The sequence below is a fragment of the Nicotiana tabacum genome, chromosome 20 (genome assembly GCF_000715075.1).
Source record: "Nicotiana tabacum cultivar K326 chromosome 20, ASM71507v2, whole genome shotgun sequence".
NCBI lineage: Eukaryota > Viridiplantae > Streptophyta > Magnoliopsida > Solanales > Solanaceae > Nicotiana > Nicotiana tabacum.
In genome coordinates, this window is record NC_134099.1 from 69,075,108 (window position 1) to 69,101,949 (window position 26,842).

The following is a 26,842-nucleotide window of genomic DNA, read 5'->3' on the forward strand; positions in this document are numbered from 1 at the left end:
CAACCCATCAAATCCCCCTATTTCTTCCAAAGAAGGAGTCATTTCTATGTTTCCAAAGCGGAACACAGCCCTTTCTTTGTCCCAGAACATGGTGGAAGCTTCGATCAACATTTTGTTTAGCTGGAGGTCTAGCAAAGAAGGCAAATTTCCCAAGACCCTTTTCACATGATTTTGGTCACTTGAAGGAAGAACCCTCCACCAATCTAGCAAAACTGAAGGTATGCTACCGACCATGCCGAACCTGGAGACTTCGTGCCTCATTTTTTGCAAAACAAGATATAGTTAGGCCATTTCCCCCTCCAGGTTCGTCTACTTATACAACAATGATTAGCGCATTGGCACTTATTTCTCCAAATTAATGCACACAATCGTGGTTGCGTCCATTGGGATAATGGAAAACCCAATGGACTTTTGGATGAGGCTTGTCTTAAAGGGTTATTATGTGGACAACATATTAACCCGGTTAGGTTTGACCATGACGCATGTACAATTAATCAGAGTAAGGTTCCTATAGAGGTCTAGACTGGGACCCTCAAGCAAAAAACTTGAGGGGGAAGGCACGGAAACGTAGACTGTACTATTGATCGACTAGTTTTACCGCAGATATGCCTTTTCACATTTAGTGGGTGATATATAGGAAGAGCGCAAACACTCATCAAGCGTTGCTATAGGATTGATTACGCACGAGTGGAATATGATGTTGAACATGATTTATGCAATAATAAATAGCATGTTGTCAAGTATTTGCACGTTTAAAAATTATAAATGCGGTATTTAAATAATTGAAAGACAGTTACAAAAAAGAAAAAAAGGAGATAATTCAGTTTCAGGAAATAAAGGAAACCGTAAATGCTTGAGAAATAAGCAATTAAATACAAGTAAAGGGAAAAGGGAAAGGGTGCACATGTATTAACAGAATAGGGCATGCTTAAGACTAATTCAAAAAACGAATCCGTTATGGTAAGAGCCTAAAATATCCCTAGCCGAGTCGCCATGCTGTCGCGCCCCCTTTTTCCTTGCGGAGTCCGGGTTTTGACATTCAGTGGTAATAACTCATTTCCTTTTGGGAATTGGGTACGGAATTTGAAGAGTCATCACCTAACTGATTTAAGGTGCATTAGGGCACCTAAAGCAAGTAACTCATAAAACCAGTTTGCATAACTAGAGACTTGGGTAAGGGCTCGAAATAACCTTGAGGGGAAGGTGTCAGGCACTCCCGCGGTCCACAACGGTGGGTCCCAGCCGGACTCAAATTATGTGAATTAGTCGTATAAACAGATAAAGCAAATTAGACAAATTGGTATTACATTTAAAACAAGGGGTAAAAGGGGTCCTAGGTTTTTTAGCCTACAGGATCACTTCTGTACAATGCTTGGTAATCGTCCCCAAGTTGGGGTGCTACACATAACATTAGCGCACATGTCATCATATCCTTTTACTACCCAATTACCCTCACCTTAGTAGTTATATAAGCAATGCTAATTAAACATACTCTATGCGCACATTACCCGTCCCTTTCTTGTGGACCTGGAGGTGTTTAGGACCTCTAATTAAGGCAGTTCTAGACTCTTCTAAGGTGTTTAAAAGGGGAAAATCTAAGCGACAGGCAAAGACAAATAGGACATTCACATAAAGAGGAAATTAAAGGCTCACTTTTACCTCCTCACACAAGCAGATAATAGCATGTCTCAAACAACAAGATTTTAGATATTTCCAAGGTTCTAGAGCAGGATATCTATGTAAGCAAACAGAATGTATGTAGCATTGTGTTAAAGTGAGGCAATAGAGACCTAATCAGTTTGCCTACTGATTTTAGGACCTGTTGAATCTGGGTAGTTCACAAATAATAAAGCGTAGTTTTACAGTTTCAATTGTCCTACAGACTTGCCTAAGCGTGTATCAATGATGTCCTATGAACATGGTATCTAGTCGTTAATCAGGAGTGCAGTAAACCAGTAAACAATTTTAAGCAGGAAGTTTGGATCCTGTAGGCATGTTGTCTAGGTGTAATGACTAATTTTAGACTTATAGATATTGGTAGTTAAATGCAGAAATTTGTTTTAAAAATCCTATAGGCATGGCATCTAAATGTAGCAATTAGTTTTGAAACCTTATTGACATACACTTTATCGGCATGTAGAGACTGATTTACAGGCATGGTGTCTCAAATGCAAGATTGGTTTTAAACCCTATAGGCATGACGTCTAAATGAACAAACATTGCGATAACCTATAAGCATGGTATCTAAATAACAGACATTGCAATAACCTATAGGCATGGTTTATAAGTAAACAAATATTGCAATACCTATGGGCATGATATCTAAGTAAACAAATATTGCAATACCTATGGGCATGGTATCTAATGCAAGTAAATAATCCTAAGAACATGATCCCTAATGCAATCAAATAGTCATAATAAACCTAAGGACATGATTTTTACCCAGTTTCCCCACAAAATTATATAAGAATCCCTCCCTTTTACTAATTTTCCCAATATCTGTTTACAAGAATCATTATTACAGACCATATGAATTACAGAAGGAATAGACTATACTATAGGGAGCCTGAATAGAGGCCCAAAGTGAACCTGAAAATTCCAGGCCTTCAAACAGTCCAAAATGCCATAATCTCATAGTGCACCCAGTGGTATCCTGGTGTGTCAAAGTTCCCAAAGGGCCTCAGGGGCCCTGGGCAATGCTCACACTAGAAAATTTTCAAAGCAACCCTTTGTGAGCGAGTTTGGAAAGCCAACTCCAGTGTGTCAAAGTTCAGAGGAGTCTCATGGACTCCTAAGCAATGCTCAAACAGGAGGGGCAAAACCCTAGGTGTTCTAAGAATAGGAGTTGAAAATAGGAGATAATTTTTAAGAAAATAGTTTTGGATTCTCAGGAAGTAAGGAGAAAACAGGGTCATTCAATCATTGTAACTCAAACAAAGGTCCCAACGGTTAAATAGTATACAGAAACAAGATAACTTAGAGTTTCAATTTAGTTTACTAGCTGTCACTAGGTGAGCATATAGTCACGTACAGAGGGATAGCAGAGCTTAAGAGCAATGTTAATTAGAGGCATGTGAGAGGTGAACATAAGATAGAAAGGACATGCTAGTGGAGAAGTAAACAGACATAGGTTCAGTCTATATATAAACAAGTATGCAGACTTGTTGAGAGCAGAAGCATAGGAGTAAACAGGTTGAAAGCAGGATACACATAGGTTCAATTAAATAGAAGTAGACATGCTATTGCAGTAAACACATCGGTTGAACAGAAGAATACAGGCTTATTGTAGTAAACACATAAGTTTGCTTAAGCAAAAGAAAGACATGCTAATTATAAGGAAACATATAGGTCAAATTGAATAGTAGTAAGCATAGAGTCTAACTGATTAGCAGTGAACATGCTGATTGGGAATAATCATGAAGCACAGGAACCTAATAAGATAAGTAGACATGCTGATAATAAGGCACATAGTTGAATTAAATAGCAGTAGACATGCTGAATAAAAAACATACAAGCTTAGAAGAAAGACATGTTGGTTATAAGAAAACACATAGGTTTGATTGAAGGGCAATAGTGGGAGCATAGCAGTTAAGGAAGCAGAAATAGAACGTAAAGCAGGCAGGATTTAACAACCTAGCCTTGGCTTTCAGCCGACTAGACAAGCAATGAACACAAGTAGCAGAGAGAGATAAGAGAAAGTTTATGTGTGTGTATGTGTTTGAACTCTTGTCCGTGTTTAAGAATCAGAATGAGAGTGTATATATAGCACTTAGGGAGATGAAACAAATAAGGTAAAAATGATTTGGAGTTCATAAATAAAGTAGGTAGATATAATCAATTAGTTAATTGGGGCTAATCCCCATTAATTTGCACAAACAGATCCGGGAAGGTTATATTAGTACAAAAGAATCCATTACCAGCCCTGATTGGGGCTTAAATAAGGTAACAAATCATAAATTGACTAATCAGCTGGAATAAAGCAAGCAACGCTAATTATAGGCCATAAATAAGGAAAGTAAGTAAAAATCCCAAAGAATACTGATTTTAACGGGAAAAATTGGTTCAAATCCCAAATAGAAATCAATTAAGTAAAAAAATCCCAAAGAATACTGGTTTTAACAGAAAAATTGTTCAAAACTAAAAATAGAATCGGTCAATACAACTGGTTCACAGAAATAAACATAATAACGAAAAAAATTGAAGAAATCAGTGTCATAGATAGGAACATCTAAGGTTTAAATATATACACGAAAATTAATCAAACATGTAAAGAAACTATTAGTTTACACTATTGAAAGTAAAAAAACCTTTTGAAGAAAACTTGGGATGAACCCTAAATTTCAGAAAATAACGGAATCGAAATAACGTTAGCAAAACAAAAGATTTTTGAGGAAAAAGTACCAAATAGAACTCAGAACACTTCAGATCTACGAGGATCTGAATAGACACAACGGTTATGGAACTAGGGTTTTCCAAAATAGTAGATATGAAGAAAACTCAGTCAGAAACCAAAGATTCGAACTAAAAATAGGAGGAGATCAGTACTCACAAATGAGAATGGCCCTAGACAGGCCTGTAAATGAATTTCGGACAAAGAATCAAGTCGAATCTCCTTGAGATTCTTCAAAGAACCTATGCAATCAACAACCAGAGGATATAGAAGGCCGGGTAGGAGCCGGAGAACATACATAAACTCCATAGACGGGAGTTTCCCGCTGGTGAAGGTGATTAGGGTTAGGGTGAGTTGAGAGAGAATTGAAGAGGTGAGGGAGTCGAAGGCGGTGGAGTGTAACAAAATGAGTAGGGTTAGGGGTCATTTGAGTTAAAAAAAGTTAAGAAGGAATAAGGGTCGTTGATCTCAGAGATCAACGGCCAGTATTGGAAGGGGTCAGGGTCGGGTTAGATTTAATTGGGTTGGGTTTGATTTGAATTGGGCTTGGGTTAATTAAATTGGATTGGGCGGGTCCGATTTTGGGTGTAAATTAGGGGCTATTTGTTAAATACACATTTTACTAAATAAAATAATTATAAAAATAGGTAATTAAAATGATAAAAATAATTTTCTTGCATGAAGGTGATAAAATAATTATTTAATATTATAAAAATATAAAAAGTCATTTTTGTATAGATAATGTAGTTATGCATATGTAGGGGCTATTTTTGCAAATTATGCAATTATAGTCTTAAAAATGCAAATGTAATTATAAAAAATGCAATTAAAATATTTGAACACTCATATGAACATAAATGATGAATTTAGATGATTAAATCATCATAAAATAATATGAGGGATAGTTTTGAACATTTATGTAATTAATTAAAAAATGCATAAATAAATGGATTTAGGGCCCTTAAAAATTGTAAAAACACTTGTGCATGTTTGTAAATGCATGTACAATATTTTGAGACTATGTGTGCACATTTAAAAATATATGAGGAAAAAATTGGGTATCAACACACGCCGCATGGGGCGGGGTGGTAGTGGGCTTTGTCAGAGGCCTTGCAATTTGACTAGCAGCAGATTTTGGGCAGCCGCAGCGCACCATGCGCCACCCCATGTGTTGCGGCTGTGGTGATTTCTCAAAGCTTGGATTTTTGCTTTGTTTGTGAAGTTCAGACGTGGTTCTCGACCCCTGAACCAGGTCTCGGCTTAATCCTCGGTGGTTTTACTCAGACTTCAAGCCTCCAAATAACTCAAATTAGCTCCATAACATCTATGTCACTCGGAATCACCCCTACAAGGCATAAAACACGCAATTAGTGCAAAACACTAGCGATTAAAGCTCAAACACAATAAAAGTGCAATAAATTAGAGTGCAATAAGTGACTAAAATACGAGATTATAGACTAACATAAGCTGACCGCCAAAATGACGAAGGACAGGATATCGAACTGGTGGTGGACCTACCCACTAACCTTGGGGGCGCGGATGCTTCTCTACCTCCGGGTTCCGGAGATGCAGCAGCTTAGTCTTTTATTTCCTTTTTTCAAACTTTTGTATTTGTGCCATTTGGCACATTCATTGTAAATAAGAACACTTTTTTTCATATAAGTTTCCCTTTCTACGTACTTTTGTTTGAACATTTGCGCAAGTTTGCTCTTTGCATCTTTTTTGTTTAATTATTTGCGCAAGTTTGCTCTTTGCATCTTTTTTTGTGTAAGTTTTTGTGCAAGTTTTAGTGTTTGCATCTGATCATGCAAGGCTTTGGGTGTATTTTTCCCCGAAAGCATTTGAATTCCAGGAATAAGGTTTTTTGAAATTAACCCTTTAACATGAGGGTTTTCATAAGAGAGGCCCTCTTATGTTTACGGTGCTCTTGAAGAGAATGTCTCCTGTTCATTATGGCACTAGCATTTGAAGTACTTGTTTAACTTTCAAATGATAAGATCAATTCATCGTTCATACAAGAAACAAGATAGAAGTAAAAGGACTTTTCTTTATTCCTTTCATTTTCAAAAGTACATAAGCATTCATTATGCTAAAAAGAAATTGTCATTTTTTGTGGCTAACTTGTACAACTTGTTTCTATGGGGCTAGCCGTGCAGTCCCCGGTCCCGATGATACAACTATATTTACGGGTTTTTTATTTTGGTCAATGTGGCAGTCGTTGTTGCCATATCCTTATATCATCCCCCTAGTGTTCAAATGCGAATAATGCGAATTTGAACAGTGGAAGTTTTACATCTTCGAGGATTCCACTAGTTAATTGCTAGACAATCTTTTGTTCGGTAACATACTTTACTTCCCCATAGGAATTTATGATATCGAGCCAAAGATTATCTAACAATCCCCCAGTTGCTTGCACTTGTGAACAGTCGGGTAATCTTTGTTTGATAGCGAACTTAACTTCCCGGTAAGAACTTTATAATCGAGCAAAAGACTATCTGACCGCTCCGTAGTGATTCTTTGCTTGTATGCCTTGTCATTGAAAGGCCTTATTGCCGCTGTTGAAACTTCCTTCATAGTATGCTTTCCGTTGTTTCCTCATTAAAAACCTTGCCAGAAAAACTCAATTAGGACAAAAAACGAACGAATGGAAAAAGAGTGCAGCATATACTTTCAGTACAGGTGATGTTCATCAACAATAGTATCTCTCGAGGTGTGCCACATTCTAGTTGCTTGGCAACTTTTTTCCATATTGATTAACTAACTTGTATGACCCTTTCCCGGTGACAGTTAAAACTCGGTAGGGGCCTTCCCATATTGGACCTATCTTTCCCGCATTGAGTTCCCTGGTATTCTGAGTTACTTTCCTTAAAACCATGTCTCATAATTTGAAGTAACAGATGTTGGCCCTTCGATTGTAATATCTCTCTATTCACTGTTTTTGAGTTGACATCCTTATATGTGCCAAGTCCCAGCATTCATCGAGCGGCTCCATATTGACTAACATTGCTTCACTATTTGCTTCTTCATTTAACCAAAAATACCTCATGGTAGGTTCACCTACTTCCATCGGGATCAGGGCCTCTGCCCCGTATACAAGAGAAAAAGGCCCCCCCCCGGTGCTTGATTTAGATGTTGTTCAGTATGCCTATAGTACACTTGGAACTCTTTGGGCCATTTTCATTTAGCTGCTTATAATATCTTTTTGAGATTTTGTATGATCACTTTGTTCGTTGACTATGCTTGTCCGTTTGTGCTCGATAATAAGGTAATAATGTGATCCTCTTGATTTTCAGATCTTCGAAGAATTTTGTGATTTTTGCGCCTATGAATTATGTCCCATTGTTGCAAAGGGTATTTCTTTTGGTATCCCAAATCTGCAAATTCGGTTCTCCCATAAGAAATCTACTACTTCACATTGGTCGATCTTCTGATAAGGACCTTCTTCAACCCACTTAGAAAAAGTCTATTAAAACCAAAAGAAATCTTACCTTACCGAGGGCCAGTGGCAGCGGTCCGACGATATCCATCCCCCACTCATGAATGGACATGATGACAGAACTGAGTGCAATGGTTCTACCGGTTGATGTATCAACGATGCATAGCATTGACATTTATCGCCTTTTTGAACATATGATTTGGCATTTTGTCCATCCAGGGCCAGTAGTATCATGGTCTTATTAATTTCAGTACTAAGGAATCTACGCTCGAGTGGTTCCCGCAGATCCCTTCATGGACTTCTCGCATAAGGTAGTTAGCCTCGGAGGCTCCCAAACATCAGGCCAACGGGCCTTAGAAAGATTTTCTATGTAATTGATCTCCTTTGAAACTATATCGTGTGGCCTTAGTTCGTAGCACCCGAGATGCCTTAGGATCCTCAGGCAGTTTTCCGTGTTTGAGATAGTCAATAATTTCATTTCTCTAGTACCAGACCAAATTAGTCGCGTTTACATTGCAATAGCTATCCGTGTCCGGAACCGAGTGCATAAGTTGTACGATTGTACCAGAGTCTGATCCTTACATTTTCGTAGACGAGCCAAGGTTAGCTAGTGTGTATGCTTCTATATTTTGTTCCCACGGGATATGCGCATCCCCCACTCATGAATGGCCATGGTGACAGAACTGAGTGTAATGTCTCTACCAGTTGATGTACCAACGATGCATAGCATTGACATTTATCGCATTTTTAAACATATGTTTTGGCGTCTTGTTCCATCCGGGGCCAATAGTATCATGCCCTTATTAATTTCAGTACTAAGGAATCTACGCTCTAGTGGTTCCCACAGATCCTTTCATGGACTTCTCGCATAAGGTAGTTAGCCTCGGAGGCTCCCAAACATCTCGCCAACGGGCCTTAGAAAGATTTTCTGTATAATTGACCTCCTTTGAAACTATATCGTGTGGCCTTAGTTCATAGCGCTCGAGATGCCTTAGGATCCTCAGGCATTTTTTCGTGTTTGAGATAGTCAATAATTTCGTTTCTCCAGTACCAGACCAAATTAGTCACGTTTACGTCACAATAGCTATCTGCGTCCCGAACCGAGTGCATAAGTTGTACGATCGTACCAGAGTCTGATCCTTACATTTTCGTAGACGAGCCAAGGATAGCTAGTGTGTCTGCTTCTATATTTTGTTCCCATGGGATATGTGTGATTGACCACTCTCAGAACCGACCTAGTAGAGTCTGAACCTACATTACGTATTGTTGCATGTGTTTCTCCTTGGCTTCGAAGATCCCGTAGACCTGATTAACCACTTGCTGGGAATCACATTTGATTTCTATGACCTCAGAGTCTAGTCCCCGGACTAATTCGAGCCATGCAATCAAAGCTTCATACTCCACCTTATTGTTAATTGTGGGACCATTCTTATGGCCTGCCTTAGGGTTTCCCTCGGGAGTATGGTTTGTTCTATGCCGAGCCCGGACCCTTTTTTGTTGGAAGCGCCATTCGTGAATAGGGTCCAAACTCCTGATGTTGATTCTGACACCATCACTGCTTCTTTGCTTGTCAAAGGTAACAGTCTCGGACTAAAATCAGCCACAAAGTAGGCTAAAACTAGTGACTTAATCAAAGTCCTAGGTTTATATTCTATGTCAAATTCACTCATTTCAACGGCCTACTTGGCCAGCCTATCCGAAAGCTCGGGTTTATGAAGGATATTCCACAAGGGGAAAGGTGGTCACCAAAGCTATCAGATGACATTGGAAATAAGGCCTTAGTTTTCAAGCGGCAATTACTAGAGTTAAGGTCAATTTTTCCAGTTGTGGTTAGCGAGTTTAGTCCCTCGTTGACCAATAATTTTTGCCTTCTTCCAATTTTGATAGTAACGGAGGGCTCGACAAATACCTTTTTAAATCCCTCAAATCCTGTTGAAATTCCAGGATTCATTCGAAGTTGTTCTTATTTTTGAGAAGCGAGAAGAAATGATGGAAATTCTCCGAAGGCTGGGAAATGAATTCGATCAAAGCAATCAATCTCCCCTTATCCTTTTAAACTCTTTTACGCTCGATGACTAGTCTGGGATGTCTTTGATGGCCTTGTTTTTATCGGGGTTAACCTCGATCCCCCTTTGTGACGCCAGGAATCATTAGAACTTACCGGAGCTGACCCCGAACGCACACTTCTCGGGGTTAAGCTTCATGTTGTGCTTCTTTAAGATGTCCAAAGTTTCTTGCTAGTGTTTGAGATGATCACCTGCGTTCAAACATTTAACAAGCATATTATCTATGTAAACTTCCTTGATTTTCCCTATTTATTTTTTTAAACATCTTGTTCATGAGTCGTTGAAAAGTGCTCCGATGTTCTTTATTGAAGAAGTTGATCATGATAAGGATAAGTTTGAATTAGATAAGAATAGTTAGAATGTATTGTAGAGTTAGAACTCTAACCCAATGTAATAGTTATACAAGTAGTAGAACTCTAAGTTCACTAGTTGTAGTTGTTTTGTGACTTGTCTAAATTCAGTCACTTATGGCTTTGTAATACATCTGAAATACACGATTCTTCAATACAATTTTCCTCTCAATCGTGTGATTTTCTACATGGTATCAGAGCCAGGTTGAAGCTATGCTACCCACACGATCAAACATGGCCATAACAACACCCTCAACCTCTCTGTGTCTGTCACCTGCTTCCCTGCACCATCTAATTGCCTCTTGTCCAGTTAAGTTGAAGCCATCAAACTATTTGATCTGGAGGACACAATTACTCCAGTTGATTCAGGTGACAAACTTGATCAAGGAAGGCAAGCCAGACACAAGCAGTTCATTTGCTTCTGATGGTGCAGACAAGATAGTCGACTGGGAGGAAAAAGATGTGCTCCTAAGGAGTTGGATCTCTACTACAATGACTGAGGAAAGCATGTACCTCATAGTGGTATGCTCAACTACCAAGGAAATGTGGGAATGTCTGGAGGAAGCATACCTGTAGGCAACCAAAAATAAGGAATTTCAGCTTAAGCAACAGCTGCAGAACATCAAGCTAGGAACCAAAAAGCTTGATGAATACTTGAAGTAATTCAAAGGCATATGTGATGGCCTCTCAGCCATACACAAGCTTGTTGATGAAGACAACAAAGTAATCAACTTTGCTAGAGGACTTGGCCAAAAGTTCAAAACTTTTAGGTCTGTCATGCTGGGAAAGGCCCCATATCCTACACTGAACCAGTTTGTCAATGCCCTTAGAGGTTTTGACATGAGAGAAGATGAAGAGGAAGTGGTTCAACAAGGCTACAACATGGCCTTTGCTGCTCAAAGAGGAAGAGGTCGTGGAGGTTATTCTAACAGAAGAGGAAACTCAAACTTCTCCTTAAGAGGAAGAGGTTTCAGACCTGTAGGACAAGGCAGCAATAAGAATAATCAAACTAATCAGAACACTGTCAATTCAAGATCACAACAGGGCAAGGAAAATTGTCAAATATGTGGAAGAAACAATCACACAGCCCGAAAATGCTTCTACAGGTGGGACTATTCCTACCAGGCTACAGAGGATCTGCCACAGACTTTTTCTGCTGTTAATCTCCAGAACACATAGGCTGAAGATGAAACTATGTATGTTGACTCTAGTGCAAGCAGCCACATAACCAATTCAACAAGTAATCTATCAAACCTTCAACCTTATAATGGTTCTGATAAGATAATATTTGGGGATGACTCTAAACTTGACATCACACATATTGGAAATACAATAAAATCTGGACTTAAAGTAAAGGAAATCCTTGTCCCTAAGATTAAGAAGAAACTGCTATCAGTTAGTAAACTTGCTGAGGACAATTTTTGTACATTTCAGTTTGATGAGTCTGATTTTGTTGTAAAGGACAAGAGCTCAGGGGACTTCTGGCCAAGGGATCTAAGAAAAATGATCTATATGCACTGGAAGACAATAATTTTTATTCCTTATCTGCATCAAAAGAGTGGAAGAATACAGATAGTATTTGGCATGCTAGATTAGATCACCCTAGCTTAAAGTCCTTAAAGATTCTTAGTAGTAACAAGTGTATTGATGTCAAGTACTGGAATAAAGTTCCTACTGTTTGTGTTAGTTGTTAGTGAGGAAAAGTATGTAAGCTTCCATTTGAATTGAGAAATAAGATTGAAAAAGAGCCTTTATTTAAAATTCATTGTGATATTTGGGGTCCAGCTCCTATTGAACCATCTCAGCACATGAGATACTATGTAGAGTTTGTTGATGATTGTACCAGATATACTTGGTTCTATCCACTAGGAAGAAAATCTGAATTCTATGATATTTTTGTTAAGTTTCAAAAGATGGTTGAGAAACAATTCACAAAGACTATTAAGATCTTTTAGTGTGATGGAGGTGGTGAAGTTAATAGCACTGCATTTGTTGAACATCTAGATAACTGTGGTATTATTAGACATACATCATGTCCTCACACACCTGAGCAGAATGGAGTCTCTGCGAGGAAACACAGACATATAGTAGAAACTGGTCTGACCTTGTTGTTCCATGCAAAGCTGCCACAGTTTCTTTGGATAGAAGCCTTCTTGACAGTTGTATTCTTAATTAATAGAATGCCTTCATCAGTGTTACAAATGGTAACTCCATTCTTTAAGCTCTTTGGAGAGCATCCAGATTATAATAGCTTAAAGGTTTTTGGATGCAGATGTTTTCCCTACTTGAAAGGAAAAATAAAATTCTCTCCAAAGACCTATCCTTGTGTGTTTATTGGGTACAGTAGTCTTCACAAATGCTATAGGTGCTATCACCCACCTACCAGAAAAGTGTTTGTCTCAAGACATGTGGTCTTTGATGAGCACACATTGCCTTATGTGCAACCAGATGCACCACTAGACAGTTCCAATGATTCTATTCACCTTGCTACCTTTTATGAGTTTTTCTCTAGGTTGCAGGACTCCTCAAGCCTAGATGTGCACCCTTCTAATTTATGGGAAGTGTTGAATGGCTCATCATTAATTAGTGTAGGTGATCAGCCTACAGCTGATGTGAATGTACCATCACCTAGTGACCAGCTCACCCTTGACTCTCCAGTTGATGCTCTTGATGAGGTTGTTGAGCCTGCACCCACAACTGATCACAATGCTGCTGAGCCTGCTGATCACATTGCTGAGTCTGTTAAATTTTCTTTAGTAGTAGTTCCTACAGGAACAGATTATCTCATGACTGCTGAGAGTGAAGAACCAAACAGCTCAGCTCAAGAAAATGTACCTCCTGACCCTAATGTATTTTTAGTTTATAATCCATAGGGAATTCAACTTGAAGTCGACTTGTCTCATTGGTTTAATACTAAACCTAACACACAAGCTACACCAATACAACCTACACCAACTGATGATGTAGAACCAGCAGAGCACACATCAAATGCACAAAGTCATCACATGGTCACACGACAGAAATCAAAATACATGCCAGTGAGACACATGTTTCTAGTAGCAGCTAAGGAGCCACAGACTATAAAAGAGGCACTTAGCTCACCAGAATAGCTTACAACTATGCAAGAGGAGATAGATGTACTTCACCAAAACAAGACTTGGATGTTGGTACCTAAATCACCTGGTATGAATATAGTTGGCTCTAGGTGGGTATTTAAAACCAAAGTAAAGGCTGATGGATCCATTGACAGGTACATGGCAAGACTAGTTGCCAAAGGTTATTCACAGCTTGAAAGAGTAGACTTTGAGGAAACCTTTAGCTTAGTTGTTAAAGCAACCACTATAAGAGTAGTTCTTTCAATAGCTGTGAGTCTACACTGGTATATTAGGCAACTAGATGTAAAGAATGCATTTCTTCATGGACATCTACAAGAGGAGGTGTACATTAGTCAGCCACCAGGTTTTAAAGATTCTAGACATCCTGACAGTGTGTGTCTCCTAAAAAAAGCACTGTATGGTCTTAAGTAGGCACCTAGAGCCTGGTTTGGCAGGTTCAGTATGCACCTGCTCCACCTTGGTTTTAAGTGCAGCAAGGCAGACTCCTCACTTTTTGTGATGCATTGTAAAATAGGAACAGTTCTGCTCCTTCTGTATGTTGATGATATAATTGTCACTAGAAGTCACACTGCACTAATTTCAGAAATCATTAATGAACTAGGTAAGGAATTTGCTATGAAGGATCTTGGCTCTTTGCACTTCTTCTTAGTGATTGAGGTCACCTACTTTACTGGAGGTATCCATCTGAATCAAAGTAAATATGCTACAGAATTACTTGCCAAGACTGGCATGGCACTTGCCAAGCCAATAAGCACACCTCTAGCACAAAAGCATGGTCTACAAGAAGCTGTAGATGATCCAGTTGATGCCTCACTATACAATAGTGTTGTTGGTAGCCTGCAGTATTTGACTCTCACAAGGCTAGACATAGCTCATGCGGTGAATTTAGCAAGACAATTCATGCAAAGCCCAAACAACACTCATTACCAAGTTGTAAAGAGGATCCTTAGGTATGTGAAGGGCACAACTAAGTATGGTCTAAGAATCTTGTCTCAGTCACCATTCAGGCTATATGGTTTCTCTGATGCAGACTGGGAAGAGTGTCCTATGACTAGGAGATCAACTACAGGCTACAATGTCTACCTAGGAGCTAATTGCATATCTTGGACATCCAAGAAGCAACACATAGTGGCAAGGTTTAGTGCAAAAGCTGAGTATAAAGCACTAGCCTCGACAACAGCTGAAATGACATGGATAACCTACATTCTCAATGACATTGGGGTTCATTTAAAAACTGTACCAACCCTGTTCTATGATAACTTAAGTGCACTCTATATGACAGTCAATCCAGTAATGCATGCCAGAACAAAGCATGTTGAGATGGACTATCATTTTGTTAGAGAAAAGGTTGATAGTGGTCAGCTAGTCACAAGATTTGTTAGATCAAAAGATCAGCTAGCTGACATTCATACTAAGGCATTGACTAAGCAGATGTTTGCAGGTTTTCGGAGCAAGCTAGGAGTGGTAACTACACCTCTCACTAGCTTGAGGGGAAGTGTTGAAGAAGTTGATCATGATAAGGATAAGTCTGAATTAGATAATCATAGTTATAATGTATTGTAGAGTTAGAACTCTAACCCAATGTAATAGTTATACAAGTAGTAGAACTCTAAGTTCACTAGTTGTAGTTGTTTTGTGACTTGTATAAATTCAGTCACTTATGGCTTTGTAATACATCTGAAATACACGATTCTTCAATACAATTTTCTTCTCAATCGTGTGATTTTCTACATCTTTAGCCCGAAGGGCATCATGTTGTAATAATATGTGCCGAAATTTGTGATGAATGAAGTTTCTTCCTGATCCTTCATGTCCATTTTGATTTGATTATACCCGGAGTAAGCATCGGGGAAACTCATTAACTTGTGCTCGGCTGTTGCATCAATCATTTGATCAACGTTTGGCAATGGGAACGAGTCCTTTAGGCACACCTTATTTAAGTCCTTATAGTCTATGCACATGCGAAATTTATTATTCTTCTTTGGAACTAATACAACGTTAGCTGGCCAGTCGGGATACTTTACCTCTCGGATTGAACCGATATCAAGCAGGCGAGTTACCTCTTCCTTGACGAATTTATTTCTGGCCTCGACAATAGGACATTTTTTCTGTCTTACCGAAGAAATGTTGGGATCAAAGTTTAGCTTGTGTACGACCACTTTCGGCGGGATACCTGTCATATCCGCATGCGACCATGCAAAACAATCGACATTAAATTTAAGAAATTCAATAAAACAATACCTGAGTTCGGGGTGCAGTCCTGTTGCCAAGTGGAATTTCCTCTTCAAGAATTTCTCGAACAATAAGACTTGCTCAAGTTCTTCTACCGTGGATTTTATTGCGTCCATCTCTTCTGGTACCTGGAAAATCTTGGCACCAGATAGGATTCCGACGACCCTTCCCCCTGGTTGACTTCACTTGGATCGGTAACAGACATCAGCTATTGTAATTGTTATGATGCATGCTCCTTCCCTTTGCTACTAGAAACTGAGATTGCTTATTGTTGCCGGTTAATCACCTCTTATTTGTTTAACTCCCTCGAGAGTTAGAAATTTCAGCAACTGATGATATGTTGATGGCACAACCTTCATTTCGTGTAGCCATGCTCTCCCCAAAATAATATTATAACACATATCGCCATCCACTACATTGAAAAGACTTGTCTTCATCAACCCCTCGGCATTCGTGGGCAGCAAGATTTCTCTCCGGGTTGTCACGCTTGCCAGATTGAACCCGGCGATGAGTTTTGTGGCCAGAATGATACTTCCGGTAAGCTTGGCTTGCTCCAACACTCTCCATTGGATGATATTGTCCGAGCTTTGTGGGTCCACAGTATAAATTTAATCTTAAAATCTAATACATTTAGAGATATTATGAGGGCGTCGTTATACAATAGCAGCAATCCACCAGCGTCTTCCTCTGTAAAAGTGATGTCGTCTTCAGCAACTTTCTAGAGTCTTTTGTTGTGGGCCACTAATACCTTTGTCTTTTTCGCCACCGAAAATGTAACCCCGTTAATTTTGTCTCCCCCGAAAATCATGTTAATCGTCAGGCATAGGGGGTCCTCTCCTGCTTTTGAAGGCTGTGCATTATCATGATTGTGATTGTAGTTATTTTTAGCACGGTCGCTTAAATATTTCCTGAGATGGCCATTTTTCAACAATGGTGCCACCTCTTCGCGCAGATGCCGACAGTCTGGTGACCATTTGTCTCGTGGTATTCGCACCACAAATTAGGATCCCTCTAACCAGGATCAGATCTCATTGGCTTCAGGAATGTAATTATTTAATGTTCCTCATAGCCGATACTAGATCCACTACGCTGACGTTAAAGTTGTATTCGGAAAGCCTGGGGTAGGAAGAATCTGACGTTTCCTTGTTCTGCAACAACATGTAGTTTCAGCCGTGATCGGTCCTCTTATTAGTAGCAATATATCCGTTGACCGGAAATCTCTGCCGCGTCCTTCGTCCCATTCATAGGGAAAAAAATCGACTCCTCAAAGACCGTCGATCTATGTCAAAACTGACTTTTGATTTCTCTTTATTCTTCTTCGGTCTCGACCTTTAACCGACGCCGGGAAATCGAGCTGATCATTTCATTCCTTATTTTCGATTCTTACCGATTGTGAATATCCACTCAAGTTGTTTTCCAGTACTCGAGCAAAATTTCTTTCAACTTTTGGGAAGCGCCGGAACTTCTCGGATTCAATCTTTTGGTGAATGCTTCAGTCGCCTTTTCATTCTGAGAGGTTGGTAGCAGCATCCTTCCTCGTGGAACCTGGTTACAAACTCCCGCAGCAACTCAGACTCTCCTTGCGCAATTCGGAATATATCAGCCTTTCGGGCCTATACTTTTCTGGTCCCGACATAGGCCTTGATGAACGAATCTGCGAGCATCTCAAAGGAGTCTATGGATTTCTCGGGCAAAAGCGAATACCACGTCAGGGCTCCCTTTGTAAGAGTCTCCCTGAATTTATTCAGCAAAATGGATTCAATCTCATGGGGAATTAAATCGTTCCCTTCACCGTCATTGTATAGGTGGTGATATGCTCCTGAGGATCTAAAGTCCCATCATACTTTGGAACACATGGCATTTTAAACCGCTTTGGGATCAGTTCGGGTGCCTGCACTTGGTTTGTACGGCAATTGTGTGTACTTCTTTGAGTCTGGCCGTTTCATCATTGGTGGTGTGCCCGAAATTTGATCTATTTGGGCGTTTACTTCCCTCATAAATCGCATGAGTTCGATTTTAAAAGGATCACTCTCGTTGTTGTGACCAGATCTGTTTCCCCCCAACACCATCGGATCCGACCTCGCCCCTCGGGATATTGTTGTGACCCTCTGCATTGCTTGGTTTGTGGGAGCACCAGGAAGAACTGGGCCTCGCCCATTTGGTTGTTGGAAGCGCCCGACAACGCCTGCTTCAGTTCCGTCATGACCTTATCCTGCCGCGTGAGATGGCCTCATGTTGTTCTTAGAGGGACCCCTTTCCTTATTTGAATGGTCTTGCAAGAACAACATGAGGCCATCTCACGCGGCAGGATAAGGTCATGACGGAACATTCAAGGAAGTATCCAAATAAGGAAAGGGGTCATTCTTTTTTTCACGGACCAAAAAGGAAATAGGTTCACATAAATTGAAACGGAGGGAGTATATTTTTTTAAAAACTCTTGAATGTTCTTAATTTCGAAATGTAGCAGATACCTCATGGAAATAGCTGAGATATATCTAAACTGGTCCAGACATTACGGTTATAAAAAATAAAAATCTTGAATGTTCTTAATCTCGAAATGTATTCTTTTACATATATCTACTAAGCAAGGACGTTATCCAAATAGTATTTCTAGGTTTTGTAGTTGGGGCAAGCTCCTTTTTGCCACTGTTCCTTTGCAACGTAAACGTCAGGTAAATGGCAAACGAAATGTAGAAATATTTTCACTTGAAATCCATATAATATTTCACTTAACAAAAAATTTCTATGTCCAAACTAATACTCCCTCTGTTTCATTTAAAATGACACACTTTTATTATTAGTCTATTCCAAAAAGAATGATAAATTTCTATATTTTAAAAATAATTTAACTTTAAACTTCTTATTTTACCCACGTTACCCTTACTGACAAGTTTTTATAGCCAGACAAATATTATTTGCCCCTAAAGCTCTTAAGATCACATGTTTCAAAAGCCTCCTTTCTTTTTTTCTTAAATTTTCTGTCAGACCAAACTACATCTAAATTGAAACGGAGATAAATAACGACTTCAAATTTGCAAATACTACAGCAAACCAGCCTGTATTTTAAATATTGAATGCACATCAATCGTCATCGTGTAAGATTCCCAGTCATGCATAAACTCATGTGTTAGAATTTTCATCATAAGCGCCAAAATGGTATCCACTCTCAAGTCTGAAGCTTCAAAAAAGTTCCAAGATCAAACAAGTATAGAAGCAAGCCCAAGAATTTGTCAGGTCAGTGGCTGAAAAATGAAAAGGTAGAGCACCTAAATCATTTATCCTTTGGAAATACTGTGCATGAAGTATCATAGACACGACGATTAGATAAAACAGCTAACTACACACACAAAAAGAAAGGGACAATATCAATTTTTTCAGCCGAAAAAGTTCAAAACTAATGGACATATATACCTCAGCAGATATCATAATTTGGCTGCCAAAAGGCCGAAGAAAACATATAAACAGTTCAATTACATCCTATATACATTTGCAAATTACAGATGACCTTTCAAGCTTGGAAGATGTGAATCAATGACATCCACATCAATATAAGAGATCCCTAAGTTCCATATTGGCTACCCGAAGGAATATGTTACATCTATGGGCAACATTTGATCTAACACCCACGAATCAGATATCATGAGTTTATTGTCTATCAAGCAATTACAACACAGACTTCGCCTAAAACTATATATATAAATTGTACAAATGAGGTGCTAAACCTCCCTCTTACTTTCTTCACAACATTCTCAGCTCCCATCTGAAAAGGTATCACCTCCATCTCCAACTTTGGATAGAGAGAAAGGAGCAATGGCAACATTGAATGACCGTGAGCCTACCTTATCAATATGCTTCATCTCGAAGTCACCCTCCTGTGTAGTAATAACCATCAGAGACGCAATGCATGTCAGAAATTGCAGGAACAGAGATAAAGGGAGGGAACCCCAGAAGGTAGGCAATTTCAAAACCAGAACGATTGATGACTATTGAATGCAAATCCAGATCAAGAATAAGACACGGAGAGACTTCTTGCAAGTTTCGCAGCCATCAAAGCACATCACTAATTACAGTTTTTATTTACTAGAAACTCAGAAGGGTCTAATAGTAGGTCTCCAAAATATTAGGAATATCATTCTATTAAAACATGGTGCCACTAAAACACAAAATTGAATAGATCCTAGTTTTTAACTACTTGGCACCGCAGAAAAATTAGTTCTCTTTAACATCTGCTGTTCCAAATTGAATCCTGATAACCATAAAACTGAAATCTTTTCATCCCAGTTCCAATCACTGCTATTCAATTTAAACAAGTATATCAATTCATCTTGATCCAGAAAAAGGAATACACAGAAACATGACAACTAGCGATGCTAAGCTATTTTAAGCTAAGATGACAATCAGAAATTAGTGAAGTAACCAATTTTAAGCATGCAGCACTTCGCAAATATTTTGCAGAACGTATTAGTAAGTGCTAAGTTTATAAGAGAAGCATTTGAGAATGTTCTAAATTCCGCATTCTTCCTGTTTTCTCACCACTAACTTCATCCTCTAGACTTGATTGAAAGGAGCAGAAGAATGAGTGCGCATGTGTCTGTATGTAGGATAAAGCAAATCGCGATTTTCATTTTCCTTGTGATGGACCTAAAAGAGCCGGTATATGTTAAGCATCAGCCTTGGTCATGTCTTCACTATTCTGGACGTACGATGCAATTTTGATAGTAAAATTACATCTCAGCTGGAAAATACATTCAGATGTTTGAGGCAGTGAAAGTTATCAGGGGGTATTAACTCATATAGGGGGGAAGACTTAGCATAGAGTTCTATTACTATTAATGGGTGGCCCCCAGAGTGCGTGAGCGCGTATAGATTCTTTTATAAGATGAGTATAGATAAAGCACGCATAAGTGCTAGTCTGAGTTCAACTGAAATTGTTGCAATTTGTTCCATTTATAATATCACAGACAAAACTCTATTACACATTTATTATTATAGACAGCAAGTCTCAAACATACGTACAGCTAACTTGAGGGCATAATCTAAACCTCTGAAAACTACTACTCTTCATTACTTTTTGATAAAGAGCATTAGGTGGTCAAATGCGCTCTTAAGAAAAATGATCTTCAGGTGCAATTACATATTGACCTCAGTATAAAATGCCACAGCAAAGATGAAAATGAGAGTAGAAGGTTGCATCTCATGTAGGAAAGGAAAGGGAAACAAATTAGTTTCTTACCATTCTTCCACTTGGAGTTCCTAATGGGCATGCAGATGAGTATTCAAAACCAGTGTTGGGAAGTATTACCGGTTGTTCACCAATGACACCAATTCCCCTATCAGAAAGAAACGATGTAACATTATTTAGTCTTCAGTCCAAATTTATAAAAAAAATAAGCAAAATCAAATTACCACCAAACAGAATGATGACAACATAAAGTTACAAAAGAAAGGACATGCATAAGTTAAAACATAAACAGTATTATCTCCCACAAATGTGCCAAACAGCAAAATTAGCGACTCACCAGACATTTTCTGTTTTTCCATTAGCATCAGTGATGATCCAGTGCCTTCTCAGAAGCTGAACAGGACGATCTGAGTTGTTGGTAATTCTTATTCTATAAGCAAAAAAATAAAGGCCTTTTGAAGGATGACTTCGACCTTCTATATACACGCTTCTAACTTGAACCCTGATACCCTAGACAAAGCAATGTTGAGTAGATATTTCAGAGATTACATAACTGCTCAGCTTCAATAAACTTATGAAAAGTCTGATTATGAGATGTTCAGGCTTCAATAAGCTTATCGTGAATGTGAAATTATGAGCTTATCAGAAAGATCTAACCATCAATCAATCATATGCAAAAACTGACGCACACAAAAGGAGCCTTTATTTAGATCCTGACGGGCTTCTTTTATAGTGTTTATGCAGGCATATTTAATGTGGTAAAAACTTAATATTTCTTAGTTAAGACCCCATAATAATAGGAAGAGTCATAAATGACACCTGAATTATATAATAGCATATATATCTTTTGTATTTTAGAAGAAAAGGGGCCCAGAAACTGTTAGAGGTGTAAAAAGACAGGTCATGTGCATGAAAAAAAGATGTGGAACATAATGAGGGCATGCATGAAAGTCCAAAAAAACTCATTACTTCTTTCCCACATTTTTGTCCTTAAAGTATACTGTATACAAAGGCACTTATGTCAAAATTCATTATTCATAAAGCTTCATGAGCAACAACCCAATCTGGTAATCCAGCTAGTAAAAGAAAGTTAAACAGAAGCATGATAATTCCTGAATAAAAATTGGATATTTCATACCAGTGTTGTTGCGTCACTCGAACATTTCAACAGAGAATGCGGAGCGACATCCTTTAACTCATCACGGTACCTCGCTGCATCCTGGGAAGACATGGAGAAAGAGGGCGAGAAAGGGTAAACATAGATGAAGGGTGACTTCAAATAATCGATGGATAGCTGTTATAGCACTACCAGAGAGATGAGAAAGTTTATACAATTCTAAATCAGCACATCTATTTCTTGAAGTTTTCAAAAGCAACAATTGCTAGGTTTCAGGATGTTATCATGCATTGTCATGTATCTCCAATAATGGCACGTACCTAAATAATTGAGAAAATAAAATATGGAGTTGACATTTAGAGTCAAATTTGTGCAATAATATAGCACACTTGTGTACTATAAAAACAGATTGCGCCTTTTAATACCTTATAATTCGTGTGTGTTTTGTCATTGATTTTGAACTTGCACGAATCTCTGACTTTGGAAAACATGTAAAAGGAGACCTCATCTTGCTGGTTTAATTTCCTTACGACCTTTTCAGCGCTCAAAACACGCTTTTATTTCTAATTCTATTTTGGAAGGAGTAAAAACCATCCATTGGCTTCAAATTTTACCCCTTACCTTCAGCATGCATACAAATTTAAGACAATAGTTGAAAATTGTCTTTTATTTTAACAATCCTATTTCTGCATGTTAGTTAAAATTAGGCCATTAGGGTATTATCTGCACCATTCAAAACAAAAATAGCAGGACTTCTATCAATTACACACCAAAATTTAATTTACTCTATTCGAGAATCCAAGATATACAAGCAAATTCACTTGGTGAGTATGTTCAGAATTGCAATTTTCAAATACAAATCCAAAAGCAGGCCAAATTTTGTGGCTTTCACAAGGTAGAGTTAGATAATTTAGGTCCATATCTCTTAAATCTAAATTTGTTTGTTAATGAATTTGTCTAAGCATATAGAATGAACCTAAACATTTTTCGGTCCTCCAGTTGATAACACTTGTTTGGGAGAAAGGAACAGCCGAACTGGTACCTCAAACCTCTCTTCTGCAATAGCCTCTTTCAACAATCTCCTAAGCCGCAAAACAGGCTCTTCATCCTCAAATATTTTCAATGAATCACGAAGTCTCGCCGCCTGCTTGTAGTCCTACATATATATATAATCCAACTCAGCATGTGAACAAAATAGCATTCATTTGCATCTACCAACATAGCGGATAAAAGCTTTAAATTTCTCCTCTATTCTTCTTGAAGTTCTAAATCTTTCACCAAGATAACAGTAACCCAATTTTTATAGCAATGTAATCATGTTTAAGCTGGCAATCACAAAATTAATGCATTTGAGTGGAATTTCGCATCCACAAAAAAAGTACAAACAAGGAAATCTAGCTTTTAAGGCCAATGATGAGGAGTACCTATGGACCTAAAAAATGTCTATCATAATTGGTGTGAACTTGCATTAATCAATATTTTAATAAAAATTTCAACTTATACATCGAACAAGCATGGGGCATGCCGGATTGTGACATGGAGGAGTTTAGTAATAATGTATTGCGTGAGACTAATTCTACGAAGTCAAAGACTTGCTCACACATCATATTTGAACCAAATCAAATTAATTAATCATGATTAAGCCATAAAATGAGATGATAATTAATAATTCATCCACTCCACTTTATATGAAACTATTACTATTTGGGCAATCAAAACTGTTTTTTTTTTAAATCGCCTTTTTCTTATATGTTAAATATCTCTAATTAAAAAAAAGTTGCCCTTTATGGTACCTTTTTTAAAAATCTAGACTCTAATCAAGTAAATTTTGTTTCAAAAAGATTAAGAAATTGATATCCTAAAACCTAATTGAGACCTAAATTACAAATTATTACACTCCTACTCCGAATCAATTCTAAAACAAATGGAGTATTAATTAGATGTAAGCTCATGTAAAATATGAATGCCATGCATTTATTGATTTCGTGCAAACACCGGGTGCCTCGTGAACTGACAAAAAGGTAAATCCACACATATTTTCCATACACGAAACTAAATTAAAAAGTGTCAATGCATATGAAGGTGCTGACCTCAGATTTGGTGGCGACTTCCATTTGCTGTTTCAGAAGTGCATAGGTCTGGCTACGGGAAAGGAAGGAACTCTCACTTCGACTCGGACTAGAACTCTGGCTCTCTGCACCACTATTCATCTCAGGCGCACACGCCATAATTCTAAACATCTTCACATTTCCCCTGATGTGAATTTGTTGCTTGCTTCCATCTCCCTGGTTAAATCGACCAGGCCATGACACTTTCGTTCCGGCATTAAGATTAAAACTAAGTGACTGCATTTGGCGATGAAAATTAACCTGTTTCAGATCTTTTTGCTCGAAGAAAAATATCCAGCAAAGTTTTTGAAGGAGAATCTATTGACACACAAGTGGGATAGTTTATGTTTATCCAGTATCTGTGTTCGGGATTAAATTACGAATATTGAGGGTGCTTGTCGTTGTCGTGCATCGAATTTGAGGGTAGGTCGGGATTTACGAGGTGGGCTTCAATTTGGATAAATGGTCTTTTTATTTCCTCCCTTTTTCTTTTTCTTTTTCTTTTTCTCGCAGAGGATAAGTGGATTAATAGGGCACATATTTTCGCTATCTATGGAAGACAAGTAATACACGTTTGTTGTCTTCTTTTGTTAATTTTTTTTCATTAAGTATTATTTTTTGCGTGTCGATTTAATTGAACTAATTTGACTAAGAAAATTTTAGAATTTGTTATTTTAAATATATTTAGTATTTATGTGTTTACAAAAGTTTTAGTTATAAAACTTCTTACTAAGAGGTCAAATCTGTCCAAATTTACAAAGAATTATTCTTTGTGAAAAGAGTAAAAAAGAAATAAATTCATATTAATTAAAACAAATCCAGTACTATTTAGGAGGATGATAAGAGGATATTATTTTATGAGATTAAATTTCCAACCAAATGATGAAGGCTATTGAACTTGTATTATTATCCCACAAAAATCACCAAATTAACTTTTCTAATTACAAAATCACTCAATTTTACTAATTTTCTAAATTCATCTTCGTCATTTTCTTTCTAAAGTCATCTTTGCTCATTTTTATTTGTCTTTGTGATTGATGAGTTGACACGGCATATTCAAGGAAAAGTACAATGATATATATTATTTGTAAATGATATAGCATTGATTGTGAGACACATGACAAAGTTAATGATAGACTTGAGGTTGGCCACAGTTCCTAGAATCTAAAGATCTCGGGTTGAGTAGAACTAAAATAGAATATATGGAGTGCAAGTTCAGTGACACATCATGTAACGATCCGATAGGTCGTTTTGCTTTCTAAATTCCGTTTACATCCCCTATGTACTTTTACTGTTTATAACTTGCAGGGATGGTTGGTTTAGGTTTGGAAGGGTTCGGGTTGAAATCGTAACACTTAGTTCCTTAATAGTGGCCTAAGATGACCAAGTTTGAATTAAGTCAACTTTTTTAGTAAACAACCTCGGAACCGGGATTTGATAGTTCCAATAGGTTTGTATGATAATTTTGGACTTGGGCGTGTGTTCGGATCGGGTTTCGGGGTGATCCGGGAGCGTTTCGACGCTTAATGTTAAAAGTTGGCACATCAAAGATATTTTCGAGTTCTTTAATTTTGGTTTGAAGTGGACTTTGGTGTTATCGAGGTTTGTTATAAAATTTCGAGCCTGGGAATAGGTCTGTACGGTGATTTACGACTTGTACACAAAATTTGGCATCATTCCGAGTTGTCTAAGTATGATTCGGTGCGTTCGGAGCTAGTTGAAGAAGTTTGAAGTTCATAAGTTAATCAATTTAGTTTTAGGGTACGATTCTTAGTGTCGATATTGTTTTACGTGTTCTGAGGGTTTGAACATGTCCGTATTATATTTATGGACTTGTTGGTGCAGTTGGACGGAATCTCGGGTGGCTCGGGTGAGTTTTCGACCACCCGGAGTTGATTTCAAAATTTTGCTATCTGTTGTTTTCGTTTCCCACTTCGCGAACGCGGAGAAGGACTCGCGTTCGTGATGAAGGAAATTGTGTTGGGGAAATTCGTTCTTCGCATTCATGTAAAGGAGCTCGTGATTGCGAAGCTCTGGGCCACTGGTCTTCGCGTTCACATAAGATGATCCGCGTTCGCATAGGGTAAGGCGAGCTGGGGAAGGGGCAGGTTGTTGGTCTTCAAGTCATTCCAACACAAGTTTCGCAAAGAAATTACTTCGAGACACCTCTTCTCATAATCACAAGTCATGAGTCTCAACCCACAAATCATTTATTCTCGGCACTTTGTGCCCACATTTCTAATCACAACCGTATGGACCACGTGCCAACATCTAAATCTGCCCGACATGATCACAGGCTCACAATCACAATCCGTCTGGCGGGGTCACTGGCTCAATATCAACATGAAAGCAGATAATACAAGAATACATGGGCATGATCAATAAATGTTAAGTTTCATACTCCTAAACTAGTATAAATGGCATGCTACGGTGTATGCTTGTGCAAGTGTACTATTATAGCCCAAGTCAACAAGTAATATCAAGGACATCGAGTAGCTCATATAAAGCAACACAACAAGTCACGTAAGGTGCATGACATACGCAAGTAGAATCACCCTATCACACGAATATCATCAACATAATGCCCCAAGGCCATCACACATTATCCCTGACATTGCCACCCTTATCTCTCCGATAGCCACCCATATCACTCCGCCCTGAAAATATTATTAGCCACTTGTATCACTCTGATAGCCACCTTTATCGCTCCGCCCAGACAATGACACAATATCCACTCGTATTTGCGAAGAGCCCCTTGTGTTTGCATAGGGTAAGCCAGGCAAGCCTTCGTGTTCACGAGGCATTCATCACGTTCGCGATGTTCAACTTTTTAGTGCCTTGGCCG

The 26,842-nt window shown here is 38.4% G+C and overlaps 1 protein-coding gene across 1 annotated transcript; it reads right to left on the reverse strand.

The window, feature by feature from the left end:
- Positions 1-19,096: 19,096 nt before the first annotated feature.
- LOC107799956 (uncharacterized) lies at positions 19,097-24,457 on the reverse strand. The gene is made up of 6 exons (XM_016623099.2): positions 23,980-24,457; positions 22,932-23,045; positions 21,911-21,991; positions 21,110-21,282; positions 20,824-20,920; positions 19,097-19,462 (listed from the first exon to the last, which is right to left on the reverse strand). The coding sequence occupies exons 1-6, from the start codon at positions 24,238-24,240 to the stop codon at positions 19,340-19,342; spliced, it is 849 nt and encodes a 282-aa protein (XP_016478585.1). The 5' UTR covers positions 24,241-24,457; the 3' UTR covers positions 19,097-19,339.
- Between the last annotated feature and the right edge of the window lie 2,385 nt (positions 24,458-26,842).

Bases quoted from the DNA above. Each gene is read 5' to 3' on its own strand.
- LOC107799956 (XM_016623099.2), bottom strand. From the start codon at position 24,240: ATGCAGTCACTTAGTTTTAATCTTAATGCCGGAACGAAAGTGTCATGG. The intron at 21,283-21,910 runs GTATGAAATATC...TGCTTTGTCTAG, and splicing joins CGAGTGACGCAACAACACTG to GGTATCAGGGTTCAAGTTAG. The intron at 20,921-21,109 runs GTGAGTCGCTAA...TCTTTCTGATAG, and splicing joins GGAAAAACAGAAAATGTCTG to GGGAATTGGTGTCATTGGTG.